The sequence below is a fragment of the Aquila chrysaetos genome, chromosome 3, assembly GCF_900496995.4.
Source record: "Aquila chrysaetos chrysaetos chromosome 3, bAquChr1.4, whole genome shotgun sequence".
Taxonomy (NCBI): domain Eukaryota; kingdom Metazoa; phylum Chordata; class Aves; order Accipitriformes; family Accipitridae; genus Aquila; species Aquila chrysaetos.
Window position 1 is genome coordinate 11,117,639 of NC_044006.1, and position 16,521 is coordinate 11,134,159.

The 16,521-nt window shown below is 46.2% G+C and overlaps 2 protein-coding genes across 11 annotated transcripts; one reads left to right on the forward strand and one right to left on the reverse strand.

Annotated features, from left to right (window-relative positions):
- Positions 1–263: 263 nt before the first annotated feature.
- Positions 264–7,856, reverse strand: OSER1 (oxidative stress responsive serine rich 1). Of its 7 annotated transcripts, none has more exons than XM_030009550.2 (4): positions 7,771–7,856; positions 3,769–3,885; positions 1,842–1,955; positions 264–1,079 (listed from the first exon to the last, which is right to left on the reverse strand). In XM_030009550.2, the coding sequence occupies exons 2-4, from the start codon at positions 3,843–3,845 to the stop codon at positions 386–388; spliced, it is 885 nt and encodes a 294-aa protein (XP_029865410.1). In that variant the 5' UTR covers positions 3,846–3,885; positions 7,771–7,856; the 3' UTR covers positions 264–385. The 7 variants fall into 7 exon arrangements, with proteins under 7 accessions (XP_029865410.1, XP_029865412.1, XP_040978476.1 ...); XM_030009552.2 differs by having other exon boundaries at positions 3,769–3,882; positions 7,771–7,794; XM_041122542.1 differs by lacking the exon at positions 7,771–7,856 and adding an exon at positions 7,193–7,439.
- Positions 7,857–7,916: 60 nt separating this feature from the next.
- On the forward strand, positions 7,917–12,917 carry LOC115339490 (oxidative stress-responsive serine-rich protein 1-like). 4 transcript variants are annotated; one of them, XM_030009547.2, is made up of 4 exons: positions 7,917–8,033; positions 8,713–8,833; positions 10,511–10,621; positions 11,288–12,917. In XM_030009547.2, exons 2-4 carry the CDS (start codon positions 8,757–8,759, stop codon positions 11,970–11,972), a joined length of 873 nt encoding a protein of 290 aa, XP_029865407.1. In that variant the 5' UTR covers positions 7,917–8,033; positions 8,713–8,756; the 3' UTR covers positions 11,973–12,917. The 4 variants fall into 4 exon arrangements, with proteins under 4 accessions (XP_029865407.1, XP_029865408.1, XP_029865409.1 ...); XM_030009548.2 differs by lacking the exon at positions 7,917–8,033 and adding an exon at positions 8,168–8,269; XM_030009549.2 differs by lacking the exon at positions 7,917–8,033 and adding an exon at positions 8,311–8,467.
- The last annotated feature ends 3,604 nt before the right edge of the window (positions 12,918–16,521 follow it).

Consider the following 16,521-nt stretch of genomic DNA (forward strand, 5'->3'; position numbering starts at 1 on the left):
AAGCGATTTCAAAGAAGCTGAATTACACCAAGTTTCTCACAATAAAAGCTCTCATCACCAAGCAATTGAGAGACTCTTCTCCTCCAACAAACCAAAACAAGAGGATTTTGAAAACGAAGTAGAATTTCCCAAGTGTTAGGTCTCTTACGTATAGGCAGGTACGCTCTAAACACATTCACTGTGTTTACTTCATTATCTATGCCAAGCCTAAATAGTAATGCTTAAGCCGAGCTGTTTGTCCAGCTTAAATAACGAACATTAGCTAAGATGCAAAGAAGTGTTTTTATTGCAAGCACAGTGAGCAGGGAGTGGGCTGCATCTCACATGAGTGTGACTGAGGGCAGATTTAAACCACCCACCCTTCTGTTTTTAGTGCTCATTGCTGTCAGGTGTACATCATTTCTGCCATGTGAGACATTTTCTTTGGAATATACAAGTAATATTCCATGTATCCCGAAAGATCTTCAATAGTCACATCATCCACAAAGGCCCTGGCTTGCTCAGAGCAAGAGCGTGGAGAACTTGAGGGAGTTCTTGATGGCAAAGACTGGGAGTGATCCTCAGAAACTGTTCTTCTATCAGGTGCCAATGGGAGGGTGTTCTGCAAGCCAGAGAATTTGTACACTTCCATATCTTGCCATCGTTTACACTGACAGGCTTTATCTGCACATGCACATGGCTTATTTGTGTTCAGCTTGGACATAGATTGAAAATCAGAAAGCTCCGTAGTCTTTAGGCTTGCTTTGGATACTAGAGAAACAGCAGCTGCAGAGTTCTCCTGTCTGTTCTCTGATGCCAACTGTGTAACAGAAGCTCCCAAAGACTCAACATCAGCTCCCTTCTGGCCAATGTCAGGAGCAATACTGCATCGTTCGTGTGCACAAGCTTCCTTTGGGACTGGCATCCTAAACCCACCACTGTCGTCCTGGGCATCAATCTGACTGTTGTGCACTAGCTGGTTGCACGTGGAATGTGATTTTGTGCTGCAATGGATAAACTTCGGAGGATGAAGAATTGGAGACTTGGAACGCCTGCGACGCTGGGTTCTTACAACTCCTCTTGAAGGCTTCTTCATAGACCTACCAGGGAAAGATACGAAAGGGAGGGAAGATTTAGTAGAAGACTTATTGCTGGATTACAAATAACATTGGGCAAAATCTCTACTGTGTTTATACTGCATGCAAGAGCTTTAAGCTCAGAGTATTTGCTCAGGATATTCTGCTACCTTGGAATTTGACTTTGTTCTAGTCAAGCAGCTGTATAAAATGTAAAAGGAACATCTGAGAAATGAAACCAAAAGTGCATGCTTTTAAGGTTAGAAAAATAAGTAAAGCATGTGAGACATGACAAAATAACCTCTAAGGGAATGACAAAGCACAAGAAGACAGCACAAAACTAATGAATCAAGGGCAAAGGGTGGTTTTGTTTCAGCAGGAGACAAGCGTGAAGTTCTCCATAGACACTTCAGAAATCAATTCTTTATTTTAATCTAGTTCCCAAGGCACAGTGACAGCTTCTGCAATGTCAAACAATGATTGAAAGAGATGCATTCATGATTGTCTGATTCAAAAACAGCAGCTCACATTTATATTAAGAAACTTCTATAATGTTTAGCAACGTATAGCTGAACAGCATTTCCTTTCACTTCACATAATTGTAGATAAGAATAGTAGTCACATATGAACAGAAAAAGGTGGTGGAGAGTATTTCACATAGCCATTTAATAAAGAAAACTTGGGTCCCTTGTTTAGGAGCGTAGTTACCAGAAACCTTGTCTATTTAAAATTCCCTTTCAACGCAGTATCATTTGAAGTAGTCTGATAATGCCAAGCTTCTCTTACCCATGCCAGGCTTCCTTAGAAGTACACACATTCTTAGGTTTGGTTTCATCTGCCACTGTTCTAACTAGTGCTCTTGGACTTGTCCCTTCACCCACAGAGAGAGATGCAGTAGATCTGTGAAAGACAGAATGAAAAGTTATCAGCCTAAACTGGTTAGCATTATGAGTACGAAAAAACTTATGAATCTTTCCCACAAGATTGCTCCAAACCATTTACACTATGTCTTAAAAGACCTGCCCACAAAGACAACCCAAATCAGAAAGATAGTGTTTACACATTCCTATCTCAAAAGTTTGTATAACAGACTCTTTCACCAACCATGATGCCATTCAGCAACTAGACTGCAAATCCAAACTCAACATGTCAATGACAAAGCACACACAATGGCTAAATTTCAGTTTCCCGGGAGAGGGGAGGGGAAAAACACCATCACTGAAGAAACACGTCTCTTTTTCCAGAGACAAATCAGCCATTCTTTCCTAAAAATAAATGTTCTTTGGACATAAATAGACTTTGTTTAACTGAAGAACACTTAAGCCTCTGTCTAGGACGACATAAGCTAAAACTCTTCATACTATTGCAAGTTCAGTCACTTGAGCAACAGAGTTGTGTCAGATCTTCAACTGTTATTCAAGCCAGGGACCTTGGAAGATTTACTAGTTTTTCTGGTGCTACAAATTCTTCCCAAACTCCCATTTTCAAGGAGCTGTAAAAATCCCAAGAACAATTCTTCCAAGTTGTGACTTCACATATTACACTGGAATTCACAAAGAAATGATTTTCCAAATCATACGTTAAATTAGTTTGTAAGCCCGGCAGATTCCCTGAAAAGCAGTCCCCACACACCAATCTAGGATAGGGTTAACTGATATTTAATAGGGTCCAAACTGTTAGTCAAACGTCTGCTATTTTCCATTTGAAGGACAATGAACACAAAGCAGAAAATTGAAGGCCAACAGTAAAAACTCCAAAGTAATTAAGTACACCTGACTGGGGTGTGGGACTAGAGATACTGAAGGAATGAGAGGCATTTGCATGGTGATTCATTTCTAACAAGTTTAATTACTTAAATGAAAGATAACTTCAGAAGCCCATCTACTCACGGTCTAAGTTCTAGGTAATTCTAATTATCACCTTTAGTATTTATTTACATACTGCCTTACCTACAATTTCATTTCAGTTACCGGCATAAATGCATCACTGACAATAGCTTACTGAAACACAGTACTATAAAAGTAATATGTAATGGCGCATGTTTGTCAGCAGAAAAAAAACTTCCCCCCCCCCCCCCCCCCCCCAATAAAAATGATCATCACCAACAGAAGACACATGCTGCTTGTGTTCTGCCACCTGGGACAGGGAGGGTAAGTGACACATGTCAGATCTCCCACAAAACAAGACAACACAAAAAGCATTCTTTCCCATTTAGTGATTTTGGTTATAAATAGGAAATTTGTAAGTGACAGCAATGAAAATAGTTTGTGTGGGAATCATGCACTGCATCTAACGCTCTCCTTTACTGACATGGAAAGAACATTCCTCTCCTGGGAAAAGATGGAAGTTTATTCTCATGACAGGCCTTCAGAGCCGTGACAATATGCTAACTTCAATAGTAGAGTTCTAGTGCTATGGACATAACTGCTGGCAGCCAGACTCACACCAAAATTAGTTTCAAGCATATTGTCAACTGCTGACTATTGTTAGGTTTGTTTCAAGCCTGTTGGGAGCCAACAGTGATCAAACAAATTACAATTCCTTGAGAAGTGCAGTCTACGGCTAGTGAATTTATTTCAGTTTAACTACAATGAAGGCTTTCAGTGCCTAACCTTTTGCAATTACCTCATTCCTTCAAATTTAACAGCAAGGGTGTTCCCTTAGAGCCCGTCTGTAATGTGTTAACTCTGTACCTCCCTGTGGTGTTACTTACCCAGCTGTGTCGACTCTTAGCTTTTTGAATGCTGTCTGCAGGCTTTCCTCTTCTCCATCCTTAGCTTCTGTTTTCATTATTGGGATGGCCAGAAGGTGACAGTGTTACCATGTACTGCTACAAGCAGAAAAAAAGACATATGAAAATAAGGACCAATGCCTTGTTAAAAACATTAGTTGCCCAGCAGCATCATAATACATGAAAATAAACTCAAAATAGCATACTGAGTGCACAAAGCTGAGGTCATTCTAGTAGAACATTTTTGAAAGTTGATTCAGAAGAAGCCTTATGATACCAAAGAATGGAACGAATAGTCTCTTGTACAACTGCACAGGTGAATTAGCAATTTAAAGTAAAATTTGGTGTCAATGTGTCTTGCACATCCATTACAGACTCTTCTATTTGTCTTACAGTGTTACCAGAATAATTCCAGAAGAGGTGAAAGGCGAGAAGGAACAACACTATTAGAAATGGTCGAGTTTCTACAACTGCTACTACTAGTCTACTTTGGGACTTGATGTTACATATATACTTAAAAAAACCAAACCCAACAGATTTTTCTTAAAACAAGATGAAGTTTTAAGCAAACAAAATTTTTTGATCTTATGTCTAATCCCAGCAAGAGTTACGCAATCCTATCAGAACATGGTATTTTGATTGCCAATAGCCATTCAAATTTTCTCTTATCGGCTCTCGAACAAGTACAAACACAACTAAGAGTACAAACAGCAAATGGTAGGCCTTGTTTTAAATTTAAAAAAGGAATTGATAAAAACTGGCAAACTGGTATTTTCTTCTTAAAACCACCCTGGCCATCATTTAATCTAGCTACAAAGGAATCTCAAATCTTTCTAAACTTGTGCCTTACAGTTCTGCAGTCATGTGTACATCCTACACCAGCCATGCTTCTGCTAAAAAAATACTCGATAAAGGCTTGATTCCTTAGCATGGCTTTGCTTTTGCTGAGCAGAAACCACTGAAAGTAGCAAGTCTCAGTTCTACACCAGACTACCTCAAGCTCAGTATTTGTTGAAGTTTACCTGGCTGATTAGCCTGCTTCATTTAACGCTTTTGACTTCACTACTTCTGGAAAAACAGGGCCATTTGGTGTGAGTGCCTTTACTGCGAGAGCCTTTGGCCACACTGTATGCGTTGCGAAGAGATCATCTTCTCAGTCTTTTTTTTAAATTACAAGGTTGTCATACTTGACAACATTCTACAACATTCTTGTTTTGATAGGCAAGGGGAGAGCAGTGGATATTTTCTACCTGGACTTCGGTAAGGCTTTTGACACTGTCTCCCACAAGACCCTCATAGAGAAGATGATGAAGCATAGGCTGAGCAGTCAGTGAGGTGGACTGAAAAGTGGCTGAACGCCTGGGCCCTGAGGGTGGTGATCAGTGGCACAAAGTCCAGCTGGAGTTCAGTAACTAGTGGTGTACCCTGGGGGTCAATACTGTGTCCAGTCCTGTTTAACATCTTCATTAATGATCTGGATGATGTGACAGAGTGTACCTTCAGCAAGGTTGCTGATGACACCAAACTGCAGTGAGTGGCTGATACACCAGAGGGACCTTGACAGGCTGGAGAAAGGGGCCGACAGAAACCTCACAAACTTCAACAAGGGGAAGTGCAAAGCCCTGCCCCTGGGGAGGAACAAGCCCATGTGCCAGTACAGCTTTGCAAAGAAGGCCCTAGGGGTCCTGGCAGACACCAGGATGGACGTCAGCCAGCAACGTGCCCTTGTGACAAAGGGACTAACGGTATCCTGGGCTGCAGGTCAAGGGAACTGATCCTTCCTTCTGTTTAGCACTGGTGAGGCCACAGCTAGAGTGCTGTGTCCAGCACTGGGCTCCCCACTACAAGAGAGACACTGACATGTTGGAGAGAATTCAGTGAAGGGCCACTAAGATGAGGAAGGGACTGGAGCATCTCTCCTATGTTGAAAGGCTGAGAGAGCTGGGACTGTTCAGCCAAGAGAAGAAAAGGCTCGGGAGGGATCTTGTCAATGTATATAAATACCTGAAGGGTGGGTACAGAGAGAACAGAGCCAGGCTCTTCTCAGTGGTGCCCAGTGACAGGACCAGAGGCCACCAAAACACAGGAGGTGCTGTCTGAGCATAAAGAAACACTTCTTTGCTGTGAGGGCTACTGTGCACCAGCACAGGCTGCCCCAGGAGGCTGTGGAGTCTCCCTCCTCAGAGATATTCAAAAGCTATCTGGACACAGTCCTGGGCAAGTGGCTTGGGGTGGCCCTCCTTGAGCAGGGGGGTTGGACCTCCAGGGATCTCTGCCAACCTCAACTGCTCTGTGATTGTGTATCTTCCTGAAGCTCTAACAATCCGTTACGAAGGTAACTATCCAAACCCAGCAAATGATAACAGCTCTTGTAAGAACACCACACTTACACAGAGCACTAACTCTACCTAATAATACAGCAATAATGCCTACATCAGTACTACTTCTACCAACTAAGCACCAGCTTTTTTGTAGCATGGAAAAGAAACAGCCTCGGTGAAGAGAGAGGAGTAATCTGAACCTCTGCAGCTCAGTTACGTATGCAGTACAGAGTCGTACTTTCTGCTTCCTCACAACCTCATTCCTGTTGGAAGTGGCAGCTCTCCCCGCTGTTGTTCCGGCTGCTCGCTCTGCTATGATTTCATCTGGACGCCCTGTATTGCAGATAGCTATTATGACACACGCAGAAGGATAATGTATCATAACAACTTCAAGGCACACGTTGTCCAGTGAGTCAGACACCAAGTAAACATGAGAGGAGGAAGCAAACACAGAGACTGACAATAGGATGCTCATCTGAGCAAGTTATTATTTTATATACTCTCTTAGTTTATATACTCTCTTACACTACTGCTCTGGTGAAACATATGGTCCCTACGTCAGCAAGATTTTTGCTTGACCCAAAAAGAAGAGTCTTTAAAATAAAAAAATTCAGCCTACAACCTTTTTTTTTTTTTAAATACCAAACCTCTGTATTATATAACCTTAGCAAGTAGGTGAGAGCAAGAAGTTTTTAAATCACTGTACATTATTCAAAACATACTACTAGTTTGAGACTAAATATTTTATCATGCTGCCCTTCATCGCTGACATAGTAAACCCTCAAAGTGACACCAAATTTATTCAGATAAAAACCTACCTACTCTGTGATAACTAAGTATAAGCTTAAGCATTTTAGACACACCAGCCAACTAGCACCGATAACAAGAAACAATTCATTACTGTGAAAAACAATCAATGTTGTGTCAAAAAACACATTGAAACTTATGTTCTTTATCTCCTAGGGGAAGACACAACCATCCTTTCCCATTTTATTTTCAGCTATTTCCCAGCAATACAAGGCTACCAACCCAGCTCGGCACACTGCAGGGCGTCCGCCACTACTCCATCCGACGGTACAATGCACCAGCAGTTCCATCTGGCTTTAAAGACGGGCACGTAAAAGGATTAAAAGCTGCCCGACATTCACGGCCAAGGCCTTCAGCAGCAGGAGCAGCGCACCGAAGGGGGACACAGGGAAACCCTGGGGCAGCACACGGGCAGGGGGACGAGCGGCAGCGGCGGTTCCCCGGCCGCTCGCAGACGGCTGCCGCCCGGAGCCGCCCTGCGGGCGCTTCACAGGCTTTCGCTCCCCCCAGGCGCGGGAGCCCCCGGGCCCAGCGGCACCCGGCTTCCCCCCCACAACCCCGAGGCGGGGCCCAGCGGACAACCCCGGCCCCGCAGCTCCGGGCGAGTCCTGCCGCCGGCGCTCGGTGCCGATCCTCGGCGGGAGGGAGGGGTGGTGGTGGGGGGAGGCCCAGCCGGCGGCGGGGGTGACTCAGCACCGCCGGGGCTTTCCCCAGAGGCCTCCACCCCCGCGAAGGGACCGGCGGCGGCTCACGGAGATCCGCGAGGGAGGGGAACGCGACGGCCCCACCGGCGCTGGCCGCCGGGGGAGAGAGGAGGGACCCGCGCAGGGGAAGGCGCCCCGCCGCCCACACTCACCGCGCTCGCCCGAGGGCCGGCCCCGCCGGGCCGCGCCGCGCCGCGCCTCGCCGCCGGGATGAAAGACCCGCCCCCTCCCACCGGAAGCAACGGCGGGGGGGCGGGGCCAGCGCCGCTCAGCGCACGCGCCCTCGGCAGGGCGGGGGAAACGGGGCGCCCGCGCCTGCGCGCCCCCGCGGGGCGGTGACCTCACTTCCTGTTGTGCTCCGCGACCACCCCCCTCCTCCACCCCCCCCCCCCCCCGCCCCGGGCGCGAGGCGGCGGGGAGTGACACCCCGGCGGGGGGGGCGGGGGGCGGCCCCCCCCCGAGAGCGCCCCGACGGCCCCGGGGAGCGGGGGGGGGGGGCGGGGCCTCCGCGGGCCTTCCCGCCGAGGCGGTGAGGAGAGGCCCCGGGGGAGCTGGCGGAGCCGTGAGGGGACGCGGGGGGAGGGGGGCGGGTGGGAAACGGCGGCCCCGGGAGGTGAAGCGTCGCGCTGCCAGGGGCTACGGGGCCTTCGGGTAGGCGGGGGGGGTGCGGCGGCAGCAGCGTGGGGCCTCGTGGGGGTCTGGCGTGGGTTGCCTTCCCCTGGCCGGTGCGGCTGTCACGGCGGGAGGTCGCGCAGGGACGAGCCGGCGGCGGGGGCAGCGCCCAGCTGTCCCTGGGTCTGCTGGCGGAGCCCCCTCGCCGCCCCAGCCGGAGTCGTGCTAGTTGGCGGGGTACGTGTCGCCGGCTCACCCGGTGAAGTGAAAAAAACAACAGACGCGTCGTTATTTTTGACCCAGGCTGTGCCTGTTCTGAGGAGCGCGGGGTTTGGAGCTCACGGTGAAAAGTGAAGGCGGGTCTGGGCAGCGGGCAGTGAGAACGAGCCGAAGAACGAGCACCCGTTACACGTGTCATTTCGGGTTTGTAGAGACCATGTGTGTTCAGACCTCAACATCAGATCCTAACTTCTGTGTTTCAGTTTATTCTATATGGCACAGCTGGTTACACACTGAGAGCCCATCAATGGACTTGGAAGCTAAAGATGAAGAGGAAGAGAGTCTGCAAACGGCTTTCAAAAAGCTGAGAGTGGATGCAGCAGGGTAAGTGAGCAACAAAAAGGACTGTCTAATTTGTCAGTTCCTTATTACGTATTTGTATTTGTTTTCTATTATTTTGAATCTCAAATGTCATTTGGTGAGAGGTTCCTTATTCTCCAAGAGGAGACAACTGCCTCGCTTCACGTGAAATGCAGTCATTATAACTGCCTAATAGGCAAAGCAGTACTTTATTACTGACTAATTTTGACAAAATATCCAACTAAAATTACACAGTGATTGTATGAAAACGTGAAATGACTTGCCCAAAGCAGTGAACCCGCTCTTAACTGTTGTGGTAGCCAAAGTCACCTTGCGCAATACAGAACTTGTTTGTCCATTCATGTAAGTGCTGGTGTCTTCAGCCACGTTATCAGCCTTGACTATAGTGCATGAAGATTTGCTTGGAAAGCATCTGAAGGACAGCACCATCACTTCGTAGTGTGCTGGAGAGCCCAGTCTCACTGGAAATTGTCAGGCTAAATATGAGCACCAATAATTTCTGATTTTGGGGGATTTTGTAGAGTAAAATGTCTGCAGACAGTCTTATACTAAAAACTTACTCCAGAACACGCTGGGTATACTGATAATATATAGTATAAGCATCCTCCTTAAAAGTAGGAGTCGATAAAATTATGCAGTCTAACACTTTGTGAGGTGGTTCACTTGAAGCCTTTTGAGAATTCAGAGACACAAGAGAAAGCTTTGTATTGATAATTAATGTTACCTCGTGAATTCATCTCCGTAGCCACCGATACTGCGAACTCATGACTTCCTCTGCATGTTGAAATACATTTTGCTTTGCTACTTGTTTCCTCTGCTTCAGGAGGTTCTGTTAAATGTGAAAAAAAATAGCTGTTCTCTGACAAGGAACTATGCTTGTTAAGCGTACTACTTCTGATGTCTTACCAGTGACAGACTATGTGGAATTCTGGTTGATTCCTGATGATATCTTCTTAGGCATAAAAAGATCTTGTTTTGCAGGCATATGTTTTGAACAGCTCGAGTCTTGTGACTAATCCCCTAAGATCAACTTTGGGCAGAGTACTTGGGCTCTTCTGCTAGGATTTCAGCCTTGTTTCTTATGATTTCCTATCCTGCGTTCCAAATCACACATACAGCCATCATAAATACAGATTTGCGTGCTGAGGCATTTATGTTTGTTGTCTGGACCTCTAGAGCCAGATTTTTTTTTTCATTCTATGTTTATCTGGGAAATCTAATGAGAAATAAATTAGTAATCTCTCCGTGTCTGTTGTTGTACCTCATGCACTGCTCCACTGATGACTCCTCAGCCTGCTGCTATGGGTTCCTGACTTTGCATTTTAGATGAGTAGGAGTCTATCTTTAACAACTATTGTCTGACAAGAACATTTGGAAACTGAGTTTACATTCCTTTAATGTGTCATTTTGATCCAAATAGGGCATGACATCAGCCTCTGGGCATTTTGGCCTCCTTTCATTTCATCTCACCTATCTTTAGACGCTTGACAGAGGTCAGTCTAGTAAGAGTGGTTAGATAAATCTCTGTCATATCCTGTCTCTAGCCACTGACTATAGAGGAAGTCAAGGCTGCAAACTTATGTGTCTTAGCTAAGCATCTAAAGCGAATAGGCTGAACCTAGACCTCTGAAGCAGTATGTTTAGGCATTACTGTAACGTGACATTTTCCTTTTTACTCAGATGTATTGCAGCTCTGTCTGTGGGCGACGGGACGATTCTCAGAACACCGATAAGAGCAGCCATGGATGGAGCCAAGCAACAGACTGTCTGCTCAAAGGAAGCGTGGCATGGGTAAAAGATACCATTCACTGCACTGTGCATGTGCTTCTGGTTTGAGACACTTAACACTTGTGTACTGTTTCCAGTGAAAGTTGTTGTTAATTAGTTGCTTCAACATATCTTTTTTCTCCTTTCTATTACAAAACTTTACCATAAGTGTTTGATATGATGTTTTTTAAGGGGCTTTCGTCAAAGACTTTAAAAACAATATTGCCTCTTAGAGAGGGTACCTAGAACTTCCTTCTCCACTGATTTCCTCAGAAGTCCTTTTCTTCAAGTCTTATACCTTTGCAATCCCCTCTCACCTCTTTCTCGGGTTATTTTATTTCTGTATTGAAGTACCTGCATATTCAGTGCGATTCTGCCGGCAGCTCCAACTGATATCCAGGTTCTGCACTACAGTTCCGTTTGGGATGACAAAGTATCATTTGCTTAACACAGAAGATTTGGGGGAAGTGCCTTTAAATAAGGACTGTTTGTATGTGTCTCCTTTGGGGGAGCCCCAGTTTCTTCAGACTCCTCCACTGTTCATGTCAAAGATTGTAAGTGACCAGCCACCTGATTTTTCTAAGCAGAAAAAAAACATCTCAAAAATGGTTTTAGCCACATTTTAGAGCTTATTGAGCTATGGTGTAGATTCTGGAGTTACCTACTTGCTCACCTGTTATAACCCTGCAGGTGTGTGAGAAAGCCTTCCAGAGGATCGGCAAGAGTCCCACGTCGAAGACGCTCAAAGTCTCCTGTCCTGCATCCTCCCAAGTTTACGTATTGCAATATGAAAGCCAACAACCAGCTGAAACACAAAACCCAGGCAGACACATCAAAGGGTAGTATCAGTTCAGACATTTTTGTTACAGCAGAACACGGTACGAAGGACAGGCACGATTCTCACTTTGAGGCCAGTGATGACAGAACTGAACCTTTGGAAGCTTTTACTGCCGAAGAGCCTTTGGAGAAGTCAAGAGGGAATTGCCCTACTCTCTCCTCATCCTTTGAAACTAGCTTGCATTCTAGCCAAACCTCAGATTTCCAGTCCTTATCCATGCTTAGCAACGGCAGGCAGTGCCCTTGTACGGACAAGAATTGCCAGTGCAAACAGTGGCGAACCATGGAAGTGTACTCTTTCTCTGGCTTGCGGAGTGTCCTGTCAGAATGTGAAAAGGCAGTCCTAGGAGTCCATGCCCAGTCTCTTCAAAATAGATCCCCTTGTGGGACAGCCTCATCAGGTTCTCCTAGATCTTGTTCTGAGCAAGCTCGAGCCTTTGTGGATGACGTGACTATTGAAGATCTTTCTGGATACATGGAATACTACTTATATATTCCCAAGAAAATGTCTCACATGGCAGAAATGATGTATACTTGACTGAAAGTAATAGAGAATCCTGAAGCAGAGTTTGTGATAATGATTGGGTTAAATGCCTTGTTAGTGCCATGTTTTCACTGTTGTGCGTTTCAGCAAATGTTTCTTTGCCTCATACAGTTCAGTTTTCTACTAAAATGAAAAATGGAATATAGTTTCTGAGCTTAGTTCTAAAAAGAATGCACTAAAGTCTCTGAATACCTTAACAAAAGCACTGTAGATCAAATGAACTTCCTTTGTTTTTCGGTTTGTGCTGTGGATATTCAAGCTCTTTATGCTGTTTTCACTATGTTTTGAGAGAAGAAAAAAAAAAAAAGGCATTTTAGGTTTTTTTCTGAAATTTGCAATGTTTGGAAAGTTCATTCTTAATGTGTCCCAGTACTTAAGAGAAATGTTTCATAGTCACAGCTCTATCCTCCTCATGCTACTCAAGAGAGAAGAATGAGAAGGCAGCCAGTATTTTGCATAGGATGGATTTCCTTTCCTTGAACACTATCTGGCTCCTTTTTAGTTGAATCAAATTGTGAATGCTTCCTCCTCACAAATCTGTTGGGAGGTCCAGAATGTGCGGGTGTGTGCTTGGACCCTTTCATAATCTAACTAGCTCACTCTTAAGCAGTTCTATTTTTCTGCAGATAAGTGAAGCTCTTAGAAGCAAAAATATATTTTGTTATTTGTGCTTTACAGATGGAATAATTTAGCGAGGAGTGAAGCAGGCTAACAGTTTTTTTGGGCCACGCTGTCTCAGAAATGGAGATGGTGGAGCCATCTATACAGGTTGTTTCTGAGTATGTTTGATACACAAAGCAGTGTGGAAAGAGGGTAAACAAGAAGTGTGTATCATACAGGCTTTGTGGTGTAAAGCTATAACATTCCTTCTGGTTGAAAATATTGAAATGAAAAATTTTGTTGCTGAGACTTGCATTAATAAACGTTTGTCAAAACCCAGCAAATTAAAGACTGAATAATTTGACTTGCTCTCATCTGCCCTCAAGACCTACTTTTTAAAAAAAAAACAACCCAAAAGCCTGCTTTCAGCGTCAGCTGTACGCACATGCTAAACAACCGTGTTTGAGTAAAATACTGCGGTTTTTACTTACATGCTTAAAAATTAGTGGTCAGCAAACCAAGGAGTCACAAGCAGTTGTATAAAAATAGATTGTAGCAGATGTAGACAGTTGGCCTTGTATTCTGTGCTAGAGAAGTCTCAGACATTCTAGATGATAATCGTTGTCTGCAGATTTTACTCTAATCATCCCTAAATTTACACTACGAATCCAGGAAGTTCAGATTTAAAGTTCAAATAAATCCAAATAAGTTAACATAAGAATACAACTAAAACTTATTTTGCTCTTAAGTGTCATACAGTTATTTAGCATGTGATACTGGGTTGTACTCTCAAATTAAATTTAACTGATACCTAAATTTTCTCGGGTTAGTACTTTACTGTCCCCTTCCCTTCATCTTCCTCTTCCAGCACTATCCAGCATACACACACACACACACACAGACACACAGTTTTGGTTTTCTTCACTTTCCCTTCTTTCTCCCTACAGTAAATCTGGTATAATATGTACTTGGCTTTTAAACGTAAATGTAGTACTAGTTATCTTTGCTGCTGCTGTTTTTCAGAGGCTATTTCTGCTTCAGCAGAGGGTGTCTGCTCATGTTCCCGTTCATGTTTTGGCTTTGTGCCCTCTTTAAAATCATTTGAAGGTATTGTTGCTAGTCGCAGTGTTTCTCCCTTTTAGACTCTTTTAACAATTACCTTGCCTCTTGGTGAGCGTTGACCTGGAGTCCATGCGTATGAAGCTGGGGCACAGATCTTTAACACGCACAAATATAGTTATTTAAAACCAATATTGATTGTCCCCACTCCCCTCTGGAGCTGGAGCCCTATGAAGGGGCATAGCGAGGCTCTTGTCCCCCGAAACATGGTGTGGCAGCCTGGCTCGAGGTCACCTTGGTGCAGTTGTGTCTGCTGTGGAGCACAGTCTTGCTTCTCTGTAATAAAGCGTGCACAAACCCCTGGAAGTGTCTAGACCTTCAAGATGGTGTTACATAAAACTAATAGTGATCGATGATGTTGGAAGGGCACAAGGCCATTTTCAGCTGCGGAGCACGGCAATGTGCAGTAGACCTGCAGTGTCCAGGGAGAGTGAGGGAATTGGGGAAATCGTGGAGGTTAAACTGGTCGAAGATACACCCTGCAGTTTAGGGCTGAGAAGTGAATTCAGATTGCCAGAAGGCCGGATGGGAGGGAAGAGCCTGAGAGCAGGTTCTCCGGGACCATTTCCGTAGTGTCCTATGCAGGACAGAAGTAACTAGTAGTGGGGGGGGGGGGGGGGGGAAGGGATAAAAAGAGACAATAACTCAGTGGTTTAATATTCTGCTTGAATTACTGTTTGTGCTAGTGTTCCAGCATGTCTAGCGCTGCCTAAGGCAGAGGAAGGGCAGATACTTTGGGTTCTTGACTGCAGCTGTCAGGCTTTTAGCAAACGTACTGAAGGGTTGCTGCTGACGTTCCCATTGCTCAAACTATCTCCTTTGGGTGAAAAGAAGAGCTCTAAGAGAGGCCCCAAGCCCAAACTTACTGTTTCCTTCAAAGCCTTCCCAGTTCAGCTCACCCACTTCACTCCTCTGATAACTCACTGACTCCTGCTTGCTGCCTGCCAGAAACCTTAAGCTTTACTAGCAAACGGCATCTTCTCTGGGAATGCCTGCACATTAGCTTGATGGATGAGCATCAGTGCTCAGCCTCAGAGGTGGCCCAGTACAAGCAGTGCTGAGCACAGCCCTGCCAGCCTTACTGCTCCCAGCCTGCTACTCTACCTGCCCCAACAAGCCTGGGGAATTTTTTCTGTCCACAAATGCTCTAGGATGTGTCCCCAGTCAATCTACAGAAAAATATGTATAAAATATTCTGAGACAGCACAGTGGGCTTGCAGCACCCCCAGGACTTTCCTTAGGTCCGATCCCACCTCACTACTTCCTATCTCAGCAGATGCAGGCTGTGGTTTTTTTTCAGTGGCTTCCCCCCACCCCCAGCACTTTACAAGTTACTTGCCTGTCTAGTTTCAGGACTAGTTCCACCGAAGCGTGATGCAGAAGGGCACCCTGGATCAATAAAATTTATTTCTCACCTTACAGAAGCCAAACTGAGTCCTAGCTAAGCTTTACATTGGCAGACACTGAATCAGGCCACCAGGAAAAAAAAAAAAAAAAACCAAAACAAATCAATGGAGCTGATTCTACAGCGTGATCTCCACCCCCTCCTTCTAAAACAGGGAAGGTGCTTCTGTGCCTGCAAAGTCCCCTGACTGACTCTGGCCGGCTGCTCTCTCCCCTCTGTAATGTTTGCATCAGCTCTGAGATGAGACACCCCAGATAGATTGTGTATTTCCGAACTGCCAGCACCCACAATCCTGCCCTGATGGCACCTTTTGCCGGGGCTCTGCCAATGCCACCGGGTCCAGCTGCACAGCATCCCATGGGGCAGCCCAGCATCGACCCCTTTCACAGGCAGGGAGGCTGGGGACAAGAGCTGGGGATGTTCTCAAGGTCACACAAGGTCAGGGCACCCCTAAAGGGGGCTGGCACCAATCCTGCCCCGCAAGCCTTGCTCACTTTAGCAAGCCAAAACCTAGCTAAATAAAAAAGTGCCTCCAGAGGCGCCACGTATCTGCATGACCCAGAGGGATGAAGCAACTTGTCATTTTTTTATTCCCAACGGCGCAGCTTTAATTCATCACAAAATATGCCACTAGATGGGGCTTTCTGGACAGCAATCCACAGGAGAGAACCGCTTCTGCTTGGTCAAGCTGCTCCTTTCCTAAACCCAAAGGTGAAGGGAGCCCCAAAAGATGCTTCCAGGGCAGCGAGGGTTCTCCTGCGCAGAGCAGGCGGGAGGCTGCAGAGCAGAGAGCAGGACAGCACCATGCGATGGGGCCAGCTCTTTGTTCCAAGCCCAGCTGGCTCTGAGTTTGCAGCAGCGGGGGCCACCGCCCTGACTTTGCAGCCCCAAAGCAGAGGCCGAACCAGAGCCTTTCCCTGTGGGTGTCCCCGAGGCCAGCGCGGGGTCTCTGGCAGCCCTTGGGAAGCCCTGGGCTGGGGAGGGAGGATGGTTTTGGGGGACTGCTGCCTATGGGGGAGAAAGCAGGGAGGAGGCAGGGCAGGCCATAGCACTTCCCCGCCTCACCCCTCTGCCATCACCCTCCTGCACGCCCTCGGGAGCAGGACATCACGACACCAAAGGATTCATTTTCACCTCCCAGTCCCCAGAAAATTGCTCCTTCTGCTACGTTGATGCATCTGGGTACCAGTTTGGCCCTGCTCCCTCCCAGTGCTCTTGGGCGAAGTGTGCCTCAGTTTCCCCACTTGAGCCAGCTCTCCCAAACCCTCCCCTGTTTCCAACCTCACCGGCTCCAGCGTGGGTGGAGATAGGAGCAACACATGGAGAAGCTGCACTCGCACCCAGAGCCCTCTCGCAGCCCCGAGATGCGAGCTGGCTCCCTGCGCCCGCAGAACCCTCACCTCCATCCTCTCCAAAACC